The sequence below is a fragment of the Xiphophorus couchianus genome, chromosome 2, assembly GCF_001444195.1.
Source record: "Xiphophorus couchianus chromosome 2, X_couchianus-1.0, whole genome shotgun sequence".
Lineage (NCBI taxonomy): Eukaryota > Metazoa > Chordata > Actinopteri > Cyprinodontiformes > Poeciliidae > Xiphophorus > Xiphophorus couchianus.
Genome location: NC_040229.1, coordinates 9,811,829 through 9,834,965, shown reverse-complemented (window position 1 = coordinate 9,834,965; position 23,137 = coordinate 9,811,829). Strand labels below are relative to the sequence as shown.

At 37.1% G+C, this 23,137-nt stretch overlaps 1 protein-coding gene across 7 annotated transcripts in view; it reads left to right on the top strand.

Annotated features, from left to right (window-relative positions):
- Nucleotides 1-23,137, top strand: part of reln (reelin) — a 166,753-nt gene that overhangs the window by 114,406 nt on the left and 29,210 nt on the right. For all 7 annotated transcript variants that reach the window (XM_028041893.1, XM_028041884.1, XM_028041864.1 and 4 more), the window contains exons 26-46: nucleotides 48-219; nucleotides 1,222-1,428; nucleotides 2,797-3,032; nucleotides 5,563-5,720; nucleotides 5,810-6,017; nucleotides 6,112-6,188; nucleotides 8,304-8,462; nucleotides 9,400-9,594; nucleotides 10,671-10,944; nucleotides 11,790-11,930; nucleotides 12,053-12,230; nucleotides 13,470-13,554; nucleotides 13,640-13,822; nucleotides 15,023-15,191; nucleotides 16,144-16,249; nucleotides 17,588-17,814; nucleotides 17,898-18,121; nucleotides 19,183-19,333; nucleotides 19,439-19,697; nucleotides 20,913-21,162; nucleotides 21,923-22,091. In XM_028041893.1, the coding sequence (XP_027897694.1) occupies nucleotides 48-219; nucleotides 1,222-1,428; nucleotides 2,797-3,032; nucleotides 5,563-5,720; nucleotides 5,810-6,017; nucleotides 6,112-6,188; nucleotides 8,304-8,462; nucleotides 9,400-9,594; nucleotides 10,671-10,944; nucleotides 11,790-11,930; nucleotides 12,053-12,230; nucleotides 13,470-13,554; nucleotides 13,640-13,822; nucleotides 15,023-15,191; nucleotides 16,144-16,249; nucleotides 17,588-17,814; nucleotides 17,898-18,121; nucleotides 19,183-19,333; nucleotides 19,439-19,697; nucleotides 20,913-21,162; nucleotides 21,923-22,091 (3,828 nt within the window). The remainder of the gene's footprint in view (nucleotides 1-47; nucleotides 220-1,221; nucleotides 1,429-2,796; nucleotides 3,033-5,562; nucleotides 5,721-5,809; nucleotides 6,018-6,111; nucleotides 6,189-8,303; nucleotides 8,463-9,399; nucleotides 9,595-10,670; nucleotides 10,945-11,789; nucleotides 11,931-12,052; nucleotides 12,231-13,469; nucleotides 13,555-13,639; nucleotides 13,823-15,022; nucleotides 15,192-16,143; nucleotides 16,250-17,587; nucleotides 17,815-17,897; nucleotides 18,122-19,182; nucleotides 19,334-19,438; nucleotides 19,698-20,912; nucleotides 21,163-21,922; nucleotides 22,092-23,137) is intronic.

Here is a 23,137-nt window from a genome sequence, read left to right as displayed (position 1 = left end):
TTGCATGTGGTTCCAGAATAATGAAGCCGCTCTTTTTCCTTTCGCAGCTTTGTTCATTATGAACTTCCTCTGGCTTCTAAAACTCCCTCCACTCGCTTTCGGTGGTGGCAGCCGCTTCATTCTGGGGAAGGGTACGACCAGTGGGCGATTGATGACGTCATAATTTTGTCAGAGAGGGAGAAACACATCATCCCAATGGCCAACCCGACTCTGCCGCAGGTCAGACTCCATCATGGCATCATCTGTTATTATGTGCTCTAACCGTGTTAATACCCCTTCTTTTCTCATTACTTTATTTTACGCAATTTTTTGTTTGTTTTAAAAATGTAGCACTGGAAAAATATCTATTTTCTTTATCCATATGGTTATGCTTGACGCAATTAACAATTAATCAAATAATCGCACAATAAATTAAAATTAGTTCAATAATTTCCATTCTGATGATTAATATTTTTTTAAAGGGCAATTTTGTTTTCAGGGTTCATAATCCATTTTATTTACGGGGTCTGATGTGTGTGATTTTTATTTCTGTTTTATTTATCATTTTTGATTTTGTTTTATTTTGGATATTTTAATATGTTCCAGTTCCAGTTTGAAATGTCCTTTACAAAATTAAAGTTTATTGGTCTTTGCAGAGGGTTTATTTGCATTATTATGTAATTATCAATATATAACTTGAAAATGATCTCAAAACAACAATATTATCGCTTATCGTAATAATTACTGGTACAATATATCATCCAGCAACATTTATGTAGTTATTGTGGTAGATCTATATATTGTTGTTCTTTTTATATATACATTGTTCTCTATGAAGCAGCATTTGCACCCACATATATGTATATATATTTACAAATATTATTCTAAATTAAGTAAAATAATCTGGTATTTACAAAAGAGGATTAGGGTCACAATCCTGTTTCATAATTACCATATGTGACTGTTTACAGATTCTGAAAATGTTGATTCTAAGCTTTCCAATAATGCCAAATACACGTGATGATGTCAATTAAATAATGTTTTTGACTGCCTGACTGAAAAGATTCAGAAGTCATGAAGACGTGTTTGACATGCTTAGACTACCAGTAAACAGCTTTTTCCACTGCAGAAAACAGTTGACTTCAAAAACATCTTAAACCTGTCTTTTTATTTTTGCAATATATCATTTCCAGATAAATATTACCAGAAAACACAACATCTGTTTTTTTCTTTCCTGCACAGAACTTTTACGAGAAGCCGGCGTTCGACTACCCTCTGAACCAGATGAGCGTTTGGTTGATGCTCGGCAATGAGGGCATGGAGAGGGACAACAACAACAGCTTCTGCGCTCCGACTCCCTCAGCGATGGTGTTCGGACGTTCTGATGGAGACAGGGTGGCCGTCACCAGAGACCTGGCCCTCCGCCCTGGGTACACCCTTCAGTTTAAGGTTCGGGAGAAGTTTTCAAACCAAGTAATGTAGGACAAAACACTGAAACTAGGGATCCGCTGTTTACATCTCCAATTCCGATATCTGAAGTTTAGTATCGGCTGATACCGATCTGTTACAGAAAAACAGCTGAATTGACTAAAGATGTTTCTTTTTTTAAACACACCAATAATTTTTTTTTATTCTTTTCATTCACTATATTAAAAATTTTAATATTTATCTTGTCTATTTTTAATCTGCTTGATTTTTTTTATGTTGTTTTTAATTTTCTTGTACAAGCACTTTGAATTATCTTTTCCTGAAAGGTGCTATATAAATAAAGTTGCCTTGCCTTGCCAATAGCTTCACAAGCTACATGTAAAAACAACTTTAATTAGTTTAGTCACTAAAATTAGAAGTAAAACAGCCAATGTAAAATAAATAATAAAGAAATTAAAACTGTCTGAAACAATAGGTTGGGTATCTTGAAAAAATAAACTGCAACAAACCTTTCAAGTTTTTCAGAACGTGCAATTAGGAAATCTAAATATAATGTAAAATAGCATGAAATCGCTCAAAGCACAAATCGTAGAATTAGGCTGAATAGATCATTGTGACATTATCACCGATTCCCTATTTAGATTTTCTTTCAATGTCAGGACCAATCCAGATATTAATATCGGATCAGTGCATCTCTAGCTGAAACCATTATTTGGATCAATTGTAATTAACTGATTATTGAAATAATAATTGTCAACTAAATTAGTAATCAATTACTTGTTAACAGGCGTAGACAGACTCAAAAAATGTCATTTACTGAAAGAACAACAAACAGGAGCAGTAATTTTAAAAAAACTGTACAAAAATATAAATGTTTTCCATTTAAGATTAAAAAAATTTTCTGTCTGTAAACATGTTTTAACTTGAGCTCTTCAGGTGATAGCATCACCTGGTTCAAATTTTGTAAAAAATCTTCTGTTATAGGCACCTTTTGCAATCCAATTATTATTTGGTTAAATTCAAAAAATAGTCAACATATCAGCCCAACACTGTATTGATGTTAAGTCGAGCAGAAAGTCTGAGCTTTTCACATGTTAGAAGTATTTATTTAGCTGCAGTTCAATAAATGAATGCTGTTACTCGTTTTACTTTTGTATTTTATAAAATGACATTTTTCATTTGCATTTTTTAATATATTTCTATATTGTTCTGAACTGGCTTAAGAGATTAAATGAAAAATCTAAAATTTTAGCTTATTTTTTGTACCTAATTACTGTTTTAATCGTTGTAATGATCGATAGAATAATAAGTTACTAAAATAATTATTTTCTGCTGCCCTAACGTCTTTTTAATTAAAGTTTTTTTTACCTTCTTCATTTGTCGTTGTAGCTGAACATAGGCTGTGAGTCAGAGTTCAGTGCCTCAGCCCCGGTCCTGCTGCAGTACTCCCACGACGCCGGCAGAACCTGGGCGTTGGTCCGAGAAGGCTGCTACCCCGGAACGCCGGGAACAGGCGTCTGTGAAGGCAGCGGTCGTGAGCTCAGAGAACCGACCGTCTACAACACTGGAGACTACGAACAGTGGACCAGGATCACAGTGGTCATACCTCGAAATGTGGCAGTCAGGTAGCTCCCTATGTTTACATTTACTGAGATGTTACAATGTGTTTCAAATGTATTCACACTGCAAAAACACAAAATCTTACCAATTATTTTAATCTACAGATATCTTAGTAGACTTGAAATAAGACAAACTAACTTACAAGTAACTTTTTGCAAGACATAAAGGCATGTTTTTAGGAAACAAATCATTAATATTGATGAAAAATACTAGTTCCATTGGCAGATTATTTCACTTATAACAAGACAGTTTTCCCATGTTACAAGTTAATTTATCCACCAATGGAACTAGTACTTTTTCATCAATCTTCAGAATAATCGTAAGAAATTATTTACTTAAAAAACAGCCTCTGTGTCTCTCTAAAAAAGTTACGTGTACGTTAGTTTGTCTTATTTCAAGTGTATTGAGACCTAAAACTTGGTAAGAGTTTGTGTTTTTGCGGTGCTCTTAGTCCGGTAGATCCGCCCAATAAGGCGCAACCCGCCACTCATTAAATTTGCAAGCGACTTAAAAAAAAAAAAAAGAAAAGCCCAAAGCCGCTTATAATAATCGGACTTGGCGAAAGAAACTCAAAATAGTTTCTGTTTTTCCACCAACAAAATGCGCATCTCTCTCCATTGTTTACATTTCTTTCGCATAGAGACGTCGGTCACTCGACAAGACGCGTACAGGAAGTACGATTAAATAACAAAAGAAAATAGTAATGCAAAGTGATTTCGATAAGTAACTGTAGTCTGACTACTGGATTTGAAATAGCAACGCGTTAGATTACTCGTGTGACGAGGTTCTATTATGATTTAGTCAAAAAAGAATGACTGTTCCAAGTTGGAGATCATTTTAGAGGATTTATTCGGTTCTCACAAAGATGGCAGGTGCAGATCACACACAAAGGACATCCAGAGCAGGCTAGAAAACAAAAATCATTAGTACCTTTGCTTGCAATAGTTCATCACCTCCAGCGTGACTTCTCCTCAGTCTAACCACCGACTGCCTCCTGTGGAGCAGAGCCCTGCTTTTAAAGCCACAGGCTCCGCCCACAGACAATCCAAACTAGCAAAATACTAATCATCTCTAACTCAAATCAGAAGTTTGATTCTGATTTGAATCAAACTTCAAATCAGCCTAAAGTTTATACAGTATACAAAATAATAATAAAAAAAATAAATAAATAAACTTGTAAACAAAATACAATATTCAATTTAATATACAACACCCAATGCGCTCTGCTGACGTCACCTCCTCATGTGACTCCCTCCCGGCACGTCACAATCCGGAAACACACTACTTGAAAACAAAAACCAGGAAAACGTCCAGTGCTAAAAAAAAGGTTACAGTAAATGTTTAACCGGAGCAGGAACACCGCGTGTGCACCCACGATGAGCCGCCCCAGTCCAACCTGCAACAAAAGTAAATTAGTGATGATGTATGTGTTTGTCGGCGTGTGTACGCAGTTATGCGGGCATGCTAACACGGACTCTAACGCCCAGCTCGTGGCAGCTCCTCCGTCACAACTCGTTACTGAAAAAAGTGGTTAGTAACATCAGTAACGCGTTACTGACATCACTGCTCTGCACTGTATCAAACAAACCACTCTAATTGAAAAACCTGTCCCCCCCTTCGCCTGTGGTGGCGCTGCACCAAGGACCACTGAAGGAAACTACACAAAATTCTCTGAAGAAGACACTGAGCACAACTTCCTTCTTCATTTGACTCAGAATTATGATGCATGTCTCACATCAATATAAAAGTTGGAAAAATGCAACATGATCATTCACACAGCAGACGCTTTGAAAACAATCAGATACGTATCCAAGTTAGCATCTGATTAGCTATCAGCACAAATCTGATATTTTTGGGAAGGTGAAAAAATTGGAATTGGGTCATTCAGACTGCCATGAAAAAGGCAAATATTGTAGCCATAGGCTGTTTTCACACCTCAAAGTCCGGTAGACTCAGTTCAATTGGGGACTAAAATTGCAACATTTGTTAAATTTTTGTTGTGGTTCGTTTTCACACTGCACTGTGTCAAACAAACCAAGAACTGCTGAAAGAAATGATACAAAAACCTTAGAAAAAGATACGAGCGCAACTTCCTTCTTCAAGAAATGTAAACAAAAATGAAGTGGCGTCAAATTTTAGTGGTTGTAAGATTTCTCTTTTGTCATTGGTAAAAGACCACAGGAATTTTCGCCCGCTAGCGCTAGACTCTTAAATTTGTTTTGGTTTTATTTACCCAGAATGCCATGCGCTGTAGTTTGCTTCCTGCTTTTGGAGTGGTTTCTGATTCACTTGCATTCACATGTATTCAAACCGCACCATAATTCACGTCAACTGAGCCGAGACCCAGGATTTTAGGCGGACCGGAGTTTGCTTTTTTAGTCCAATTGCGCATTCACACTTCCCCAAACAAACCAGACTTTCTAGCAAACAAACTTGAGTTTGATTAAAGCAGACGAAACCGGACTGGTGTGAATTCACCCTTAAATTCTCATTTTTATTTGCACTGAAATACCTGAACTTTATTCATTTTCTCAGTAAAACCAGGTTCCGTTGGTTCCAGGAGAGTAGCGTGTACCGAGACGCACCACCGTTTGCTTTGGACGGAGTCTACATTTCCGAGCCCTGCCCCAACCATTGTGGTGGTCATGGAGACTGCATTTCTGGTGTCTGCTTTTGTGATATGGGCTTCACAGGTACCTTGATGAAAGAAAGCTGATGTAACCAAGTATTTCATGATGATGCTGCTGAATTTTGACCTGTAATCTCCCTCTTTTTTTTATAGTGGAGCAAGATAGTTGTGTCCCATCCGTAGCTAGTCCCACGGAGCTGACAGAGGGCTTTGAGGGGAAGCTGAGTCCTCTCTGGCAGAGTATCAGCGGGGGACAAATCGGAGGCGGCTGCGGCATCATCAGTGAGGGCAAGGCTCTTTACTTCAGCAGTGCTGGACGTCGGGAGGCTCGAACAGCTCCTCTGGACACTACCAACACACGGTGAGAGGAGCAACCCTCTTATTTTCTCAGCATTTCAAGCATTATGTTGATACTGTTTAATATAAAATTCACTTTTATTGTTTTTTGTTTGTAGGTTGGCTCAGTTTTACATCCGAATTGGCAGCAAGAGTTTAGGACCCACCTGCACCAGGCCTCGCTCACGCAATGAAGGTTGTTTCCAAATAGAACACATGTTGTGATGAGGCCCTCTGCTGGTTCAATGTGGGAACTTTCTTTTTCTTTTCTTTATTTTATTTAATCAGGTAAACCCCGTTGAGATCTAGATCTCATTTTCAAGAGGGACCTGGGCAAAACATTTGCAATACATAGCAACCTGGTTACAAGATAAAAACAATTAATACATATACAGAAGTATAAAACAATAAAAACAATTTAAAAACAATGACACTGTTTCATAGAATCTTGTTGCCTATCTTTAAGAACTGCTCGAAATAAGTCCAGTGAAATCATTTCCAACATCTTAAGTTCAGACTGCAACTGATTCCACGCTGTGGGGGCAAAACACTGAATGCCTGCTTCCCTTTTTCAGTTCTACCTATACTATACAGTACTACCCTATAAATCAATAAGGAAAGGCTAACTTATCATTTCAGCTCTGCAAAAACACAAAATATTACCAAAATTTTTTTTCAGTTAGTACAAATATCTTAATACACTTGAAATAAGACAAAAATAACCTATAAGTAAGATACAGGAGCTTGTTTTAGGTCAATAATTTCTTAATATTGATTAAAAGAAATTGTTCCACTGGCAGATTATTTCACTTACAATACGGGAATAATGTCTTGGTATAAGTGAAATAATTTGTCAGCTGAATGCGTACTTTTTGTAATCAATGTTAAGTAATTTCTTACAAGCTCATAAATATTGCTTAAAAGTTGCCTGTATATTAGTTTTCTCTTGTTTCAGGTAGACTAAGATATTTTCACTAGAAACGAGACTCAACATACATGGTAAGATTTTGTGTTTTTGCAGTGAGGAAAGTTTGTTCTGCCACAGACTTTATCTTCATCGTCTTTTTCCCTTAATTTAATTAGCAAATTGCTGAAATTAAGGCATTTTAAATGTTTACACTGAGGTACCTGGAGCATATAACTCTACATTTAGTATAAAATTAGCCAACTAAAGCTAAATACAAGTCCTAGACTAAATTGAATATGTATTGTCTTAAAATCCCTCCAATTTCTAAAACATAGGAGGCTGTGTCAAATCTTGTTGTGTGAATAACACTGAATATTCAAACCATTTCAGGTCAGAGTAACTGCCTATTATAAAATTAAAGTGGAATAAAAGGCAAAATTATTACAGTGTTTTAAATTAACACTGAATCTTCTGAATTTCACACTGTAAGATTATAATTTTTTTAAATTAATTAATTTATTTAGAACAGACAAAAAGTAAAAACAAGAAAAAATTAAATTAAAACAAATTATCATGTCTATTGACATGCAATTTTACATGATTTGTTTGAAAAGGAGCAGGTAGAAGAAGCAGGATCTTAGGATTTCCTGCCCCTGTCTTACTCATTACCTACAAACATTTAAATCTCCAAACACCAAATCAACGCGTAAATTATTCCCACATTGAATGATGCTTAAACATCACATTCTCCTCCTTAAATGTAGAATTATTTATACATTTTTAATGTCTTCAGTAACATTTTTTTCTTTGAGACCTTCATTATATGCAACATATTTCCCAAAAAGCTCATTTTTAAACAGTTTTTTAAGCTGGTTTATAAGATTATTGGTGACAGAAGAACTTATCAGAAGCTTCTGATGCGAGTCAGTTTCCCAAGGCTGCATTAGAAATGGGGATAAACATATACTTAATATTTAATTTTTGCTACAAGTTTTCTATTGCTTTTGTACATGTGAAATCAGTGGGAAGTTGACATCTTCACATGCTGAGGAAGCATCCCTTCCATACTGCTGAGAAACAGGGTTGGACTAAGGATTAATCTGGATCTTAGACTTAGACTTAGACTGACTTTATTGTCATTTTGCATGCACAGGGTGTATACAGAACGAAATTTTGTTGCATACGGCTCAGGACAGTGTTTTGAGCTTCCAATGTTGTGAGGTTACTGATGAGTAGAGGTTCTCTACTAAAAGATTAAGCTAAGAGTCTAATGAATGAACTCACTGTGACTGAACTTTATATCCAGAACTACCATGTTGTTTAGAACATCACAAGCTTCCCATTTGGTTTCTGTTAATAATAATCTCCCTCATCTCTATTAAAAGGCTGTTTCTGTGCTTTCAGGTGTCATTGTCCAGTTTTCCACCAATAATGGCATCCAGTGGCAGTTTCTGAGAGAGTTGGACTTCAGCTCCTCCTTGGAGCCTCAGGTAGTCACCATTGAGCTTCCACCTCCAGCAAAAACTTCCTACACTGTGTTTCGGTGGTGGCAGCCACAACAAGGTGAGCAAACTATCTGCAAAACTCACTATGCAATAAAAGTATCTTAAATTTGACCTATTATGCTTCCTACAACAGGTTAGGATAGGCCTATACAAAACATGTTCATTACATTTTTTGCACAAAGTTATGCTTAGATAATGAGATTTTAGCCGTCTTAGAGCCTCTTGTAAATTTAAATCCAAATAAGCTGCTGCTAGCTATGCCACCCCACCTCAACATTTATGCTGGGAAGTGAGAACTTGCAACTGGATTTGATGTGTGACCCAACGTAACAGCATTCTAGTTAAGAAGTCTAAATTTCCACGTGGTGACACCCATAAACATTGTTTGCAATAACTCTTATCCTTTAAGCTCAATTTCCCATAAGCAAACAACACTTTCAATGTTTTCAGTTTAGAGTTGTAGGTGCTACATGCAACATTGATATTAAACGCATTTTTACATTTGTCTTTTAAAATACATGTTTCCACCACAATTTACTACTGCTGATGTGAGGAGCAGCCACACTAAAACAGGAAGTCGGCCTTGCAAGTTGTTGAAAAGCATTAGCCAAGCCTCCTTCACAGCCAACAAGAATGCAGCAAGTGGTTTCTGGTTGTAACAACAACTTGTCTTTTCCAGCAGCCATTGTATAGAACATACAGCGGTAAAACCAGCTGACCAAACATGCTGGAAATCCTCTTGAGTCTGTAGGCAACAGGGCTGGGCTCCACTGGGGTTGCTAGGTAACGAGGCATTGCCCTCTCATATGTGACTTGACGATTAGGAAAATTGTTAACTTGCCAAAAAAAACATCTGGATGTTTTTTAAAGTGTTTGGTCTGTTTTTAGAAGCAGTAGAGACTGAAATGGAAGCATAAAATCTTTTAACAATATTAGGTCGCCTTAACAGCCAACTCTTTAGATTGTTTTACTCATTTACTCTTTTGTCCTTGCAGGAAAGCACTCTGCCCAGTGGGCGCTGGATGACGTTCTGATCGGTATGAACGACAGCTCCAGAACGGGTTTCCACGATAAATTCGATGGCACCACCCCGCTGAGGCACAACTGGTACCGGATCCAGGGCGGGGAGGTGACCGTGGACTGCTTGTCTCTGGACACTGCTCTCACCTTTAACTCTGAGGCCATTGATAGTAAGTGAAACACATTCACTACAGCTATGAAGTGTGTTGCTTCCTGTTTGTTGTGCAAACTGTAAGCAACGCGTATAGACTGAAGTACGTGTTATCCACCCAGACACTTAAAAATCATTCAAACAAGGAACATCACAGCACTTTGCTATTAACAAGCAGCTGAAACAGAGCCTGGGATTTACTGTGGCATCATCCATCCTGCATTATTAATGTGAGCAGACCTCATTGAACATCCTGCCTGTTATTTATGCCTGCATCAAGCTGTGAGTGGATTAGGTTTGTGCAAATAGCACATCACAAAGGGGCCATTCATTAGGTGTACACAGCATGACCGATTTGGCAGCACATCTGTAAACACAGGAGCTCTGTGTTTACAGATGCAGCATGAATAGTCAGAGGAACATTTGAGGATGCTTCATGACATAAAAAGAAAGATACATTTTGCTTAAGTTTGAGTGTTCACTTCTTCTTCCCCTGGCAGGAGAATTTACCAAAAGAAAACATATAAATTAATAATTTAGTTTCAGATTGTTGTGCAAGTCTGATTAACTATTGTTAGGGCTATAAAATATTATATAAACAAACTCTCTTAAAGTGTTTGGCTAGACTTTATTGGAGAGACGTTTAGTGTTATGTCTTCTTCAGAATGTAATTGTCGATAGAAAGGAATCAAAAGCCATTGTTTCTTGCTAAACAAGAATACTTACACAAAGATGGTGCCTTGCAAAAGTATTCATAACTTTTAAACCTTCAAACATTTTGTCACCAACTCAAAGTCCATAGCTGTGAAGTGAAAGGAAATGAATATGACGAGTAAATTTGTCTTAATACACTGAAAAAACGCAAAATCTTACCCAGTATTTTAGTCTGATTTCTAGTGCACTTGAAATAAGATAAACTTAACTTATAGGTAACTTTTCAGCAGATATAGGAGGTTGTTTTAACTCAATAATTCATTGATATTGATTAAAAAGTGTACCAGTTCCACTGGCAGATTATTTCACTCATGACGAGTCATTTTTCCCATGTTAGAAGTGAAAACGATTTAACTTTTGCAACCTGAAATCACTTTGCAGAGAAGCCAAGATATGCAGAGAGCTGGGACTTTGAGGTGACGGGTTCGTCATTCCTCCAGTTTGAGCTGAGCATGGGCTGCAGTAAGTCCACCTCCTTCTCCCACGGGGTCCGACTGGAGTACTCGACAGACTGTGGCCGCCACTGGACTCTCATCACGCCGGAGTGTGTGCCTCCAGCCATCGGCTGCGCTGGTTATACACAGAGCTCTGTCTATGCATCAACCCAACACAAACACTGGAGGAGAATCACGGTTTACCTGCCCAGTGCTGCTAAGTAGGTGTTTTTGGACACACACATGTAGTTAAAATTAGGGATGCAAAGAATTCATTGGCTTACGATTAATGTTTTATTAGATTAAAATTACTTCCATTTTAAATAAAAGACAGAAAAGCGCAGAAAAATTGAGACACGAAGAAAGAAGACATGAACATATCTCAGTTCATAGGATATTAAATGTTTCAAATATCTTTTCTTTTTTGTATTCAACAACCTAAGATGCTCCTGCTTTCTTAAGTTTAGTAATGTGAGAAAACCAAAATTTTCTGTTTGTTCAGTCAGTATTTAATGCAGCTGACACTAATTTGTTAAAATATGATGATATTCTTATTTTAAATTAAGCATTTTATTTTAAAAAAGTATCCTTTCATTTTGTGGAAAGATGGTCGACCCTCTTCAGACTAGAGAAAATCCTACAAGAAAAAGATGACGGCTTATTAATTAATCGCTCGTCAATTGACATGATCAATCAACTTTAGATTAATTGATTAATCAATAACTTTTATCCCTGATTAAAATTTAAATCTTTATTAGAACATATGCCTAGTTATTGGTGAAAAGAAATGAAAGCTAAATGTATAGTTTTTGACAGGGAAGTGTTTTTTGTCTTTGTAAAATTATGTAAATCTAAAATTAACTGTAGAAAACCCTGCTTTGTAGTTTACATTATGTCATTATTGCTCAAGCAAACATGAAATCCAAAAACAAGTATTCATTGAAATCCTCAAATATCTACAAAATATTCTAAACCTCAACACAGAGTAATGCACTGTTTTGTTGTTTTGTACTATAATGTTTATGTAAATGTGACTTTCTAAATAAAATTTTTCCGACTCACTCAGTTCCCCCAGAACTCGGTTCCGTTGGATCCAGACCCACTTCACACCAGGGGCGGAAGGATGGGCACTGGACAACGTGCTACTTGCCCCTGGTTGCCCATGGATGTGCTCTGGACATGGTCTGTGCGACAACGGCCGCTGTGTGTACGTAAATGTGACTCTTTCTTTGTTGCTCATCGATTTCTGCCTCGATTTAGTTCAATCTCTACATTTCTGACTTCTTCTAAGTAGTTTCTCCTTCTGGTAATCCGTTCATTCTCACACAGATGTGATAAAGGTTATGGAGGAGCGCACTGTGTACCTTTGGCTCCTCTGCCCTCGGTGCTGAGGGAAGACTTCAACGAGAATCTGCAGCAGGAGACTTGGCCCGAAGTGTATGGCGCAGAGAGGGGGACGCTCAGCGGAGAACCACTTAAATCTGGAACTGCGCTAATTTTCAAAGGGGTGAGGATGCTGAACAGGGTTGCCAGATCTGACTGAAAGTTTCCAGTCCAAACACAATGAAAAACCAACTCCATAAAAAACAGCCCAAATCTCAACCTCCAATTAAACTCCTGTTTGTAGCACCAGATATAATTCAAATTCAATTCAAATTGATTGATCCCAAAAGAAAATTAAATGTTATTGAAACTCCTATTCATTCAAATTCTTCAAAGAGTTGCTGTAGATGGGGATGGCTGGTGGCAGGAAAGATCTCCTGTAGCAGTCTGTATTACAGCGAATTTGAAGAAGCCTCTGACTGAAGACCCTAGGTTTTCCCAAGATAGTCTCGTGAAAAGTTTTCTTGATTTGATTTTAAATATATATGATCTTGTATGTACTATATGTCGACTGCATTCATAGACTTGTGAAAATTTACAACTGTTTTGGTTTGATTATTATAATCTGATAATATAATCCCATTGCGATTGCTAAAAACACAACTAGACTAGTGTTTTTTGTGGCACTACACTGCAAAAACACAATATTTTAACACATTCGAAGTAAGACAAAGTAAATAAAAGTAACTTTTTAGCAAGTTATAGAGCCTTGTTGTAGGTAAATAATATCTTATATCATGGAAATTGTACTTATTAGGGGAGAATTGTCTTGATATACAGTAAGTGAAATAATTTGCCAGTGGAACTAGTACATTTTCATAAAAAACAAGGGATTATTTACTTAAAACAAGCTTCTATATCTTAGTGAAAAGTTACTTGTAAGTTAGTTTTGTCTAATTTTCAGTGTAGTAAGATATTTGCTCTAGACGCTAGACCAAAAATACTTGGTAAGATTATGTGTTTTTGCAGTGTGCGTCATTTTAAATTATGATGTTGCACTTAGATTTCTGTTTTAAAATAATATGATATAGTGACACTTGATTAACCAATGACTAATAATTGATGATGTCACCTTTAACAGATTATAGACATTTCACAAAAAATTTACTAATAAGTTCAATAGCATGGCATTTTCTTAAGTTTTTGTTTTTCTGCCACCTAATGACTGTTTTGAAATAATTTTTCTCTGAACATTTTCTAAAAACCTGCCGAATTTTGTGAACAGCAGCCCAATTTTTTACTTTCCAGCAGGAAACTCACCCAATCTGGCAAAACTGGTGCTGAACTTATGCAGAGAAAAAATTCAGAGCAGAACTTGGACATTTAAATCACATTCACATTTTTTTCTTCTGTTTGTTTTCAGGATGGACTGCGAATGATTGTGTCGAGGGATCTGGACTGTTCAAACACTCTGTACATCCAGTTCTCTTTCAAGTTTATCACCAAAGGTACTCCTTCACTTCCGCTGATCTCCATTTTTGATTTTTTTTGCTTGAATTTTGCTGTAACTGTTCATCCTTTGGGCTTTTTTAGGAGTGCCGGAGCGCTCCCACTCGGTGCTGCTGCAGTATTCTGTGAACGGAGGAATCAGCTGGCTCCTGTTGGATGAGTTTTACTTCCCGTCTTCCACAGACACGCTGTTCCTCCACCTGCCTCTGCCAGCCAGCGCTCAGACCAATGCCACCCGTTTCAGACTGTGGCAGCCTTACAACAACGGTGAGCAGGCAGCACCGATTCAACTTCAGTTTTTGTTATTTTTATGCCATTGATTCACAACAAATGACAGCTCTAGATGTTTTACAAAAGGAAGTATCAGTACCATTATACACAGATTTTTATCAGTAGATAAAAAATCTGATAGAATAATTAAAGGTCACACTGCCAGTTTGGCAAGTCAATTAAATCCAATCCAATCATGCAGAAATATTCATCCCTAACAATTCAGCATATTATTCAAATTAGTAAAAAGTTTCCCTTTTAAGGAGACCCACTTGATTGCATAGAGTCACTAACTTTGCAAGCAAGCATGTAGCAGCAGTGGACAGTCCTTTTTCTGTTTTTCTTAGCATACTTTGTCGAATTGATAAAATTTGGCACTGTACAAATAAAAGCTGCTTTGATTTTACTGATAAAATAATATGTCAGCACACATCTATTATCTTTGAAGTTCTAGTTTACCATTCTGGAGTCTAGAGGGCCACATAAATAGCTGTGCCGGGCCAGATTTGGCCCTCGGGCCTTGAGTTTGACCCCCAAAAAATTATTCAGATGCATTTCCTTTTTCGTGAACAAGATCCCGAGATCTTGTTCAAAAACGAAGCTCTCGATTTACCGGTCGATCTACGTTCCCACCCTCATCTATGGTCATGAGCTTTGGGTCATGACCGAAAGAACGAGATCGCGGATACAAGCGGCCGAAATGGGTTTTCTCCGTAGGGTGGCTGGGCTCTCCCTTAGAGATAGGGTGAGAAGCTCAGTCATCCGGGAGGGACTCAGAGTAGAACCGCTGCTCCTTCACATCGAGAGGAGCCAGTTGAGGTGGCTTGGGCATCTGGTCAGGATGCCTCCTGGACGCCTCCCTGGTGAGGTGTTCCGGGCACGTCCCACCGGGAGGAGGCCCCGGGGAAGACCCAGGACACGCTGGAGAGACTATGTCTCTCGGCTGGCCTGGGAACGCCTCGGGATTCCCCCGGAAGAGCTGGAAGAAGTGGCCGGGGAGAGGGAAGTCTGGGCCTCCCTTCTGAAGCTGCTACCCCCGCGACCCGACCTCGGATAAGCGGAGGAAGATGGATGGATGGATGGATGGCATTTCCTTTTTTTTTTTTTGTCAGGCACAGAAAGAAGGGTGTCTCCCAAACAACATTCATAAGAACCACAACTGATTAATATGTAATCGTTTTATTTTTTGTCCTTCAGGTAAAAAGGAAGAGGTGTGGGTGATCGATGATCTGATCATTGATGGCAGCCCTCTACACAAACCACCGATGGTAATCGACACTTTTGAGGAAGGCCCTAATGAGGAGAACTGGCTTTTCTACCCTGGTGGAAACACAGGACTATACTGCCCCTACCAAAAGGCTGGCCTGTGAGTCTTACACTGCAAAAACACAAAATCTTACCAGATATTTTGGTCTAATTTCTACTACAAATATATTAGCACACTTGAAAGAAGACAAAACTAACTTACGAGTAACTTTCAGTGAGGTATTATACTGTAGCTTGTTTTAAGTCAATAATTCCTTAATATTGACAAAAGAGTTCTAGTTGCTTGCAGATTATTTCACTTATAACCAAAGTTGGGTAGTAGCTAGTTACATTCACTTGAGTAACCCTTTTTTGAATAATTAAAATTTTAACAGTAATTTTTACTACTGTGTACTATTTACTTTTACTTGAGGAATTTCATTATGAAATATCTCTACTCTTGAATAAAATTTCTGGATTTTCTACCCACTGAATGAAAAACAAACATATTTTAACCACAAATTCACCAGGCACAGACACACACATGCAGTTTTTAAGTTTCATACGTTTTTTTATTGAAAGAAACTGATTTGGGAAAATTTTCCTTTGCCCGATTTAGTTATTTTTTGTTCTTTAAATGAATTATTGTCATTTTTGTCCTTAAAATGCCAACATTTCCACTTACCTTTTATATTTTGATTCGTCTGATGATGTAATTTTTAAATATTAAATGATTGATAATTTGATCAGTTAGTCAGTACTTGAGTAGACTTTTTACCAAAATACCTTTTTACTTTTATTTGAGTCATTTCTTGGATGGCTGCTTTTTACATTTTCTTGAGTAAGATATGTTGAAGTAGTTCTACTTTTACTAGAATATAATTGTTGTGTACTCTGCCCAGCTCTGCTTATAACATGGGAAAAAATGTGTTTTGATTAATTTAATATGTTTCTGTCACACAGACTAATCGGTGATAAAACCTGTAAAAACATTACAAAACGTTTGTTTTTTTAAAATTATTTTTTACTTTGACCTCTGATTAATCCTAGTATTTGCGTGTGTGTTGATGCAGGGAAGACGATGAATCGGCCATGGTGTTCATCTCCAGTGAGCTCGGGGAACACTCCATCACCACCAGGGACATTGACGTCAATGAGAACACCATCATCCAGTTTGAGGTACACAGACATCGAAGAAGCAATTCTTTCTTCGATGTCTGAGAGAAATAGAAGAAATAGGAGAAAAGGAATCACGAGAATATAAAATAATAAATTCCTATAGGAGCTAATTAATAAGCCAAAATTAGACGATATGGTTAAATATTTGCTTTTCAACATGTTTTCTCACAAAAATGACAATAAACAGGTTTTTTATCTTCTGCCATTAGTTTAGCGGCAACAGCAGAGCTCAAAAACTCATAAAACTAGAGAATGCTTCTAAACTTTACCACAAAAATTAGGGATTGGTTATAAAATGCCTTAGCAATATACAGGCTTACATCCATATATAATATTTTGATCAGCATTAAACTATCCCAAGAGTGATGGAATTACAGGAGAGCCCCCTAGTGGTGGATGTGCATTACTGATCAATCCCAGAAAAGGCTTACTACCCGATCAATGATGTATGGATTGCAATTTACTTAAATAAAAAATATGCAGATTAATACATTATAAATAAATATCATAAATAAGATTTTAACATTTTTTGCATTATATTTGCATTGCTTATAGGCTTTTCTGAAATATGGATTAATATTTATTCTAAAGATTTTTAATGTTATGAAATCACATCACTAACAAATGCACAGAATCTCCCAGAAATACACTAGTGAGGCGATAATAGTTCTTTAACACAGGTTTTCCCAAATTTTCTATGCTATTGCTACAAACAAAGTTACAAAATAAATAAAGAAACAAACTTATAGAATACCTTTTATTCACTATTCAAAAAGTATTACCTTAATTTAGCATAAATGCTGCCTCAACCCGTCTGAATTTAAATGCTTTTGGTTAATTGTATTAGATAAAATATTATGACTTAATTACCAGATAATACAAATTTCCATCACAATCCCCTCTTGATTATAAGAAAATATGTAATATTTTATATTGTTCTCATCCAATTTCATTTTGTTTACATATTTCTTATGTTTTCTACAGCAATTCAAGGTCTTTTTGGTCTCTTTTTTTAAAGAAAATCTTTATTTTCTTACAGCTCAAGGAATTTGATTAGCAGCCAATTGGATTGGCTGCTAATCTCTGTTAGCATTTTAACTTGTATTGTAATTTAAAACATTATTGAATAACAGAAAAAAAATTATGATGAACAATTTAAGATAGAAAATTTATGGGATTTATTTTTTTAAATTTTTTCTCATCTTCCCTCCAACTTTCTGGGACCACCACAGCGCCTCCTGGTGGCCCTTTATGATGATTGTGATTGATGATTGTTATGATTGTGTGATAAAATATCACACAATCACATTTCTCTTGTGTATTTCCTCTTTTCTTTAGATCAATGTTGGCTGTACGACTGAGAGCTCCTCTGCAAACCCGGTTTGGCTCGAGTTTTCACGGGACTTTGGAGCCACATGGCACCTTTTAGTGCCGCTGTGTGCCGGCGGCCCTCAGCCCTCCTCGCTTTGCTCCACAGAGCTTCACCCTGCCAGCATCTATTTCCCCGGTACCACACACGGCTGGAGGAGAGAGCTGATCCACGTTGGCAAGCTTCGCCTGTGTGGGTAAGGGCAAAAATACCAAAACACTCACTCAGTTTTTAAAATCACAATTGTGTAAGTTGTAAATTTCTTTCCCTGGAATCCAGGTCAATAAGGTTCCGCTGGTTCCAAGGTTACTTCTCGGCTGGTTCTGCTCCTCCAACGTGGGCGCTGGATAATGTTTACATCGGCCCTCAGTGTCAGGACATGTGTAACGGTCACGGAGTGTGTGTGAGCGGCACCCACTGTGTGTGTGACCCCAGTTTCTCTGGACCCGACTGCTCTGTCCCAGAAATCCCAAATCCGGACTTCCTCAAGGAGGACTTCGAAGGTACAAAAGAATCAAGTTATTTTTTGCTGCGTATTAAAAATGGAGATGCAAGTTATCAAGTAATGAGTTCATCTAAAGTGGATTGATGGTATGATTAATTGATGAGCTGCCATTTTCATTAAAACCTGAATTTCCTCTTGTATAAAGAGGGTCAAGTTTCAAGTCTATCAAGTTTATTTGTATAGCATATTTTAGCAACAAAGCAGTTCAAAGTGCTTTAGTCAACAATTGAAACATTACATTTTCTCCAGTGCCATCGTACATCAAAATGCTGATTAGTGTTTCCTTTATAATGTATCAAACAAAACTATAAACAGATAAGTTTGAAAATAGTGGTTTTCTGACATTATTAAACTTAGAGATATTTATAAAATGTAAGAACACAGAAACCTTTTAGATTGTTAAACAGGAAAATAGACGATGAAAATAATAAAAATATGGGAAACACTTAATTCCCCATGAACAGAGAGCTGTTCATACAGACATACTTTCTGTTGTTGCTCTTGAAGGAAAATTAAAACTTCACTCCATGAAGTTCTTTGACTCAGGACAAATATCAAAATCAATCTTGCTCATTGGCATTATGGATTTTTACATCATGTTACAATTTTTGTCAGTTATCCCCTCCGTTTTCTGTCACAGCAGTAATTTTTGAATGAGAAACTGACCCACTAAAGTGAAACTTAAGCAGATTGTCGAGTTTTTATGTTTAAAGCAGAACTGCATAAAGTGCATTTTGCTCAAACCGGACTGTGCTAGAACTGTTTCTCTTCATTCTGGTATCCCTCCGCCATCTTTGTTTCTGTATCAACTGGCTCCACTTAAGGATGGCCAGCGGCACCCTCTGCTGGATGGTGACAAAAACTACAACACTAAAAGAAGGTCTAATTGGATGCTGTTAGTTAATCGTTTTGAACTAATTTTAACTGTTAATCAACAATTGCTTGATTAGTTGCTTGCATCCCCGTTTGATGAGGTAGGTATGTGCAGTTGTTTGCAGAATAACTGCATATATGTAGTAAACTTTAATAAATATGTCTGGCTTCTGCTTCTTTATCAAGGAGGAACTGTGGATGCTGAGCATTTCACTCTGCTGAGTGGAGGAAAACCATCCAGGAAATGTGGCATCATGTCCAGCGGAAACCACCTGTTCTTCAGCGAGGATGGTCTACGCATGTTGGTCACCAATGATATGGATCTGTCAAATGCAAGGTACATCTGCTTTAAACCAACACCCAAAACAGTTATATAACTTTGAAAATGTTTGAAACATTTAGAATTTTCAGTTCTGATTAAAAACTTTTCGTTCTTCCTCAGGTTTGTTCAGTTCTTCCTTCGCCTTGGCTGCGGAAAAGCGGCACCGGATCCTCGTTCTCAGCCTGTTCTGCTGCAGTTCTCTGTGGATGGAGGCCTAACCTGGGGACTGCTCCAGGAGTTTCTCTTCAGTAATGCCAGTAACCAGGCTCGGCTGGTGGCTCTGGAGATCCCACTGCGTGCCAGAACACCTGCCACTCGTCTGCGCTGGTGGCAGCCATCAGAAAATGGTCACTTTTACAGCCCATGGGTCATAGATCAGGTACATGAAGTGAATTTATCCATAAAGTGAACATAATTAATCATAATAATCAAAAACCCCAGTTGGTCGTGCCAGATGCTCAGTAGTACTGAACCAGGTTCTGGTTCTACTGAAGGTTTCTTTCTGTTAAAGGGGAGTTTTTCCTCTCCACTGTCTCTACATGCATGCTCAGTATGAGCGATTGCCTTAAAATAAAGTCAAGTGATTGCTGCTACGTGTTCGTACAAGAGGAGTTAATGCCGCAAGTTAGTGACTCAATGCAACCTGTTGGGTTTCCTTAGATGGAAACATTTTAAACTACATTGAATAATTAACTAAACATTTTGTAGCATTTCATAACTAGGATCAATTGAAATGTGTGTGATTTTATTTATTTATTTTTTTTTTAAATGCCTTGAAATATTTGTTGTGAATGTGCGTTATATATGTAAACTGAATTGTCTAATTATTTTCACCATATATTGACATTCTATAGATCACGTATGTCAAACTCGAGGCCCACAGGCCAAATCCGGCCCACTAAAGCTATTTATGTGGCCCTGAAGAATCTAGAGGGCCACATAAATACAATACAAAACAGTTTTGTGCTAACATATTATTGTATTAGTCAAATGAAATCAGTTTTTATCTGTGTAGTGGCAAATTACTACAATTTGAAAATATGTAAATATTTTATTTTTAGGAAGTATTCATTGATTTCAGAAAAAGCTATAATAATTTAGGATTTCCTCCAGAAATCTAGCTAACCCAGTTGCACCACTAGGGTTTTTGTTTTGTTAAAAAATGTTAAAAGTTGGCATTAAATTTCGGAAGTAAAACATCAACAACAAAGAAAATACAGCAGTGGATTAAATAAAACTAGTCTGTCAGTAGGTTGTGTATTTATATTCAAATGTTATCTTTTTAAATAGGTAATAGTTTGCTGAAGATTACAAATGTTTTATTATGTATAAACGTAACGTAACCTGTCTTTGCTATCACTGTTATTTGTGTATTAATAAAATTACTTAAAATAAAGAAACAACACTCAGCCTGGTGGTGGTGGGGAATAAAGCCTGACAGGTTGCCAGGCTTATAATACACTGGGTGAAACATGTATTTTAAGTTTGATAAGTAGTTTTTTCAATGCCTTCTGCCACAACTGAAAACGAGTTTGACTCATCTTTAGACTCTCCTGTCTCTGCCATCAGTAACATTTTCTCTTTTATACTTTAGGTTGTGGTGGGAGGCAGTGCTAGCGGCTGGGGGCCACTGGAAGATGATTTCTCCTCGATCGACGGACGGTCGTGGCTCCTCCACCCGGGTGGAACCCGAATGCCTGTGTGTGGTTCTGACGGACCAGCTTTCGCTTTCATTGAGAAATCCAACACACGATATGCCGTCACTACTGACATTAGTTTGGGCCAAGACGCTTTCATCCAGTTTGACTTTTCTGCATCCTGCTCTGTCACTAATTCTTGCTACTGTAAGCAACAGGAACTCATAAGCAAACATTATTATTTGCATTCGTTAAAAACTTAAAATTTGCATGTTTTATTTTAAAAGGAAGATAAATGAGAATAATATGATAGAAGTTTGTAAATATTTTCATAAGGTGACCTATTTAACGAAGGTGGGCAGAGTACCCAAAAATTATACTTTAGTAAGTGTAACATATATTTTTATTCAAGTAAAAAGTAGCATCCAAGAAATTACTACAGTAACAGTAAAGTATTTGGTAAAACGTTGCCTCAAGTACTGATTAAATTATCTCTGTCTTATTATTATTGAATTATTTCTGTCATTTAATATTTAAAAAGTTCATTATCAGACAGAAGTGAAGTGGAAATTTGGGTATTTTAAGGAACAAAATTACACTAATTTATAAAAAAAAAAACTAAATCATGAAACTTTAACAAAAACTGCTGGTGTGTGTCTGCATCTAGTGAATTTTTGGTTAAAACATGTATTTTTGGGTAGAAAATCCAGAAATTTTACTCAAGTAAGAGTAGACATACTTCATAATAAAATTACTCAAATAAAAGTAGAAAGCAAAGCATAGTAAAAATACTCCTAAGAGTACATTTAAAAAAAAAAAAATATATATATATATATATATATATACTGTATATACTGATATGTAATTGTGCAACTGTAGCTAGTTACTACCCAAGTCTGCTGTTTTAAAGGTAATCTGTAAATAGATGAATGGAGGAGTTTTTAAGTGTCTGTTCTTTTTTTTGCAGCTGTGGAGTTGGAGTATTCACTGGATCTGGGTCTGACTTGGCAGCCGCTGGTCAGAGACTGCCTGCCTACAAGTCCTGACTGCTCTTCTTACACTCTGCAGCGGATTCTCGTTTCAGACACTTACAACAAGTGGGGCCGTGTTACCTTGTCTATCCCATCATACGCAAGGTAAGATAAGATAAGATAAATCTTTATTGTCATTGTCACAAGGACAACGAAATTCAAAGGGTGCCATCAGTCGGTGGGCATGTGCACTGACTGATGGCACCCTTTGAGGTCAGCAGAGATCTACGCTTTGCCAACTTAAGATGATTATTATATACTAGTACAGAATATGTCAGGATTGTTTTGCTTTTTCTTCTCTATTGTGTTCAGGCATTTACCCTAAAAATTGGGAGTGCATCGATAAATCGGCACAGTTCTCTTTAATGTTGGGAGATCGGCGATTGGCTGATATTTACACGTGAAGCCGATCTTATCCATCAATCTTTACTTTCTCCGCAAAGGTCTAAAAATCAGCCACTGTCTTCTTTTGCTTTGAAAGAGGTTTGACTGATAGACCGGCCCACCAGGTTATGTCTGCATGTTTGCAGTTAACAATAGTCACCCCACTATCAATTAATTTCATTGACTTTATTGCTATATTTAGCAACTTTCCAGGCCAAAAAAACCAAAACTGTATTGGCCAAAATTGGAATTGGGAGGTCAGGCTTTTAAATAATGAAAATTTGCCAGAAAGTTGCAATATTAATATTAAAAATAGTCATATTGATTCCCAGCTATGAAGTTAAGAATATATATTTAACAAGTCCAGGAGGTTGATTTCATGACAGACACACTCAGGTTCACTGTATTTATCCTAACAAAAGAGGAAATCAAGTTGGTGGTTAACATCAGTCCAGCAGCTTCTGCCCCTATGCATTAAATAAAATACAATAAATAACTAAATAAACTACAGAGCAATAGGTCCCAATAAGCAGTTGACAGCAGCTAGCAGTTGTAAAATTAAACATAGCTAAAATGCACAACATTAATCATAAGAGTTCAAAACATATAGAAAGAACAGCCAAATTACTCACGTAACACTATTAAATGATGTACTACTTATAAATGAAAACACAGAGCTGGTCGCAGTACATGCCACAGTTACAGACGGTAACAGACAAAAGGGGGCGGAGCTGGCAGTTACTGGTTGCTATGGTAACCACCAACTG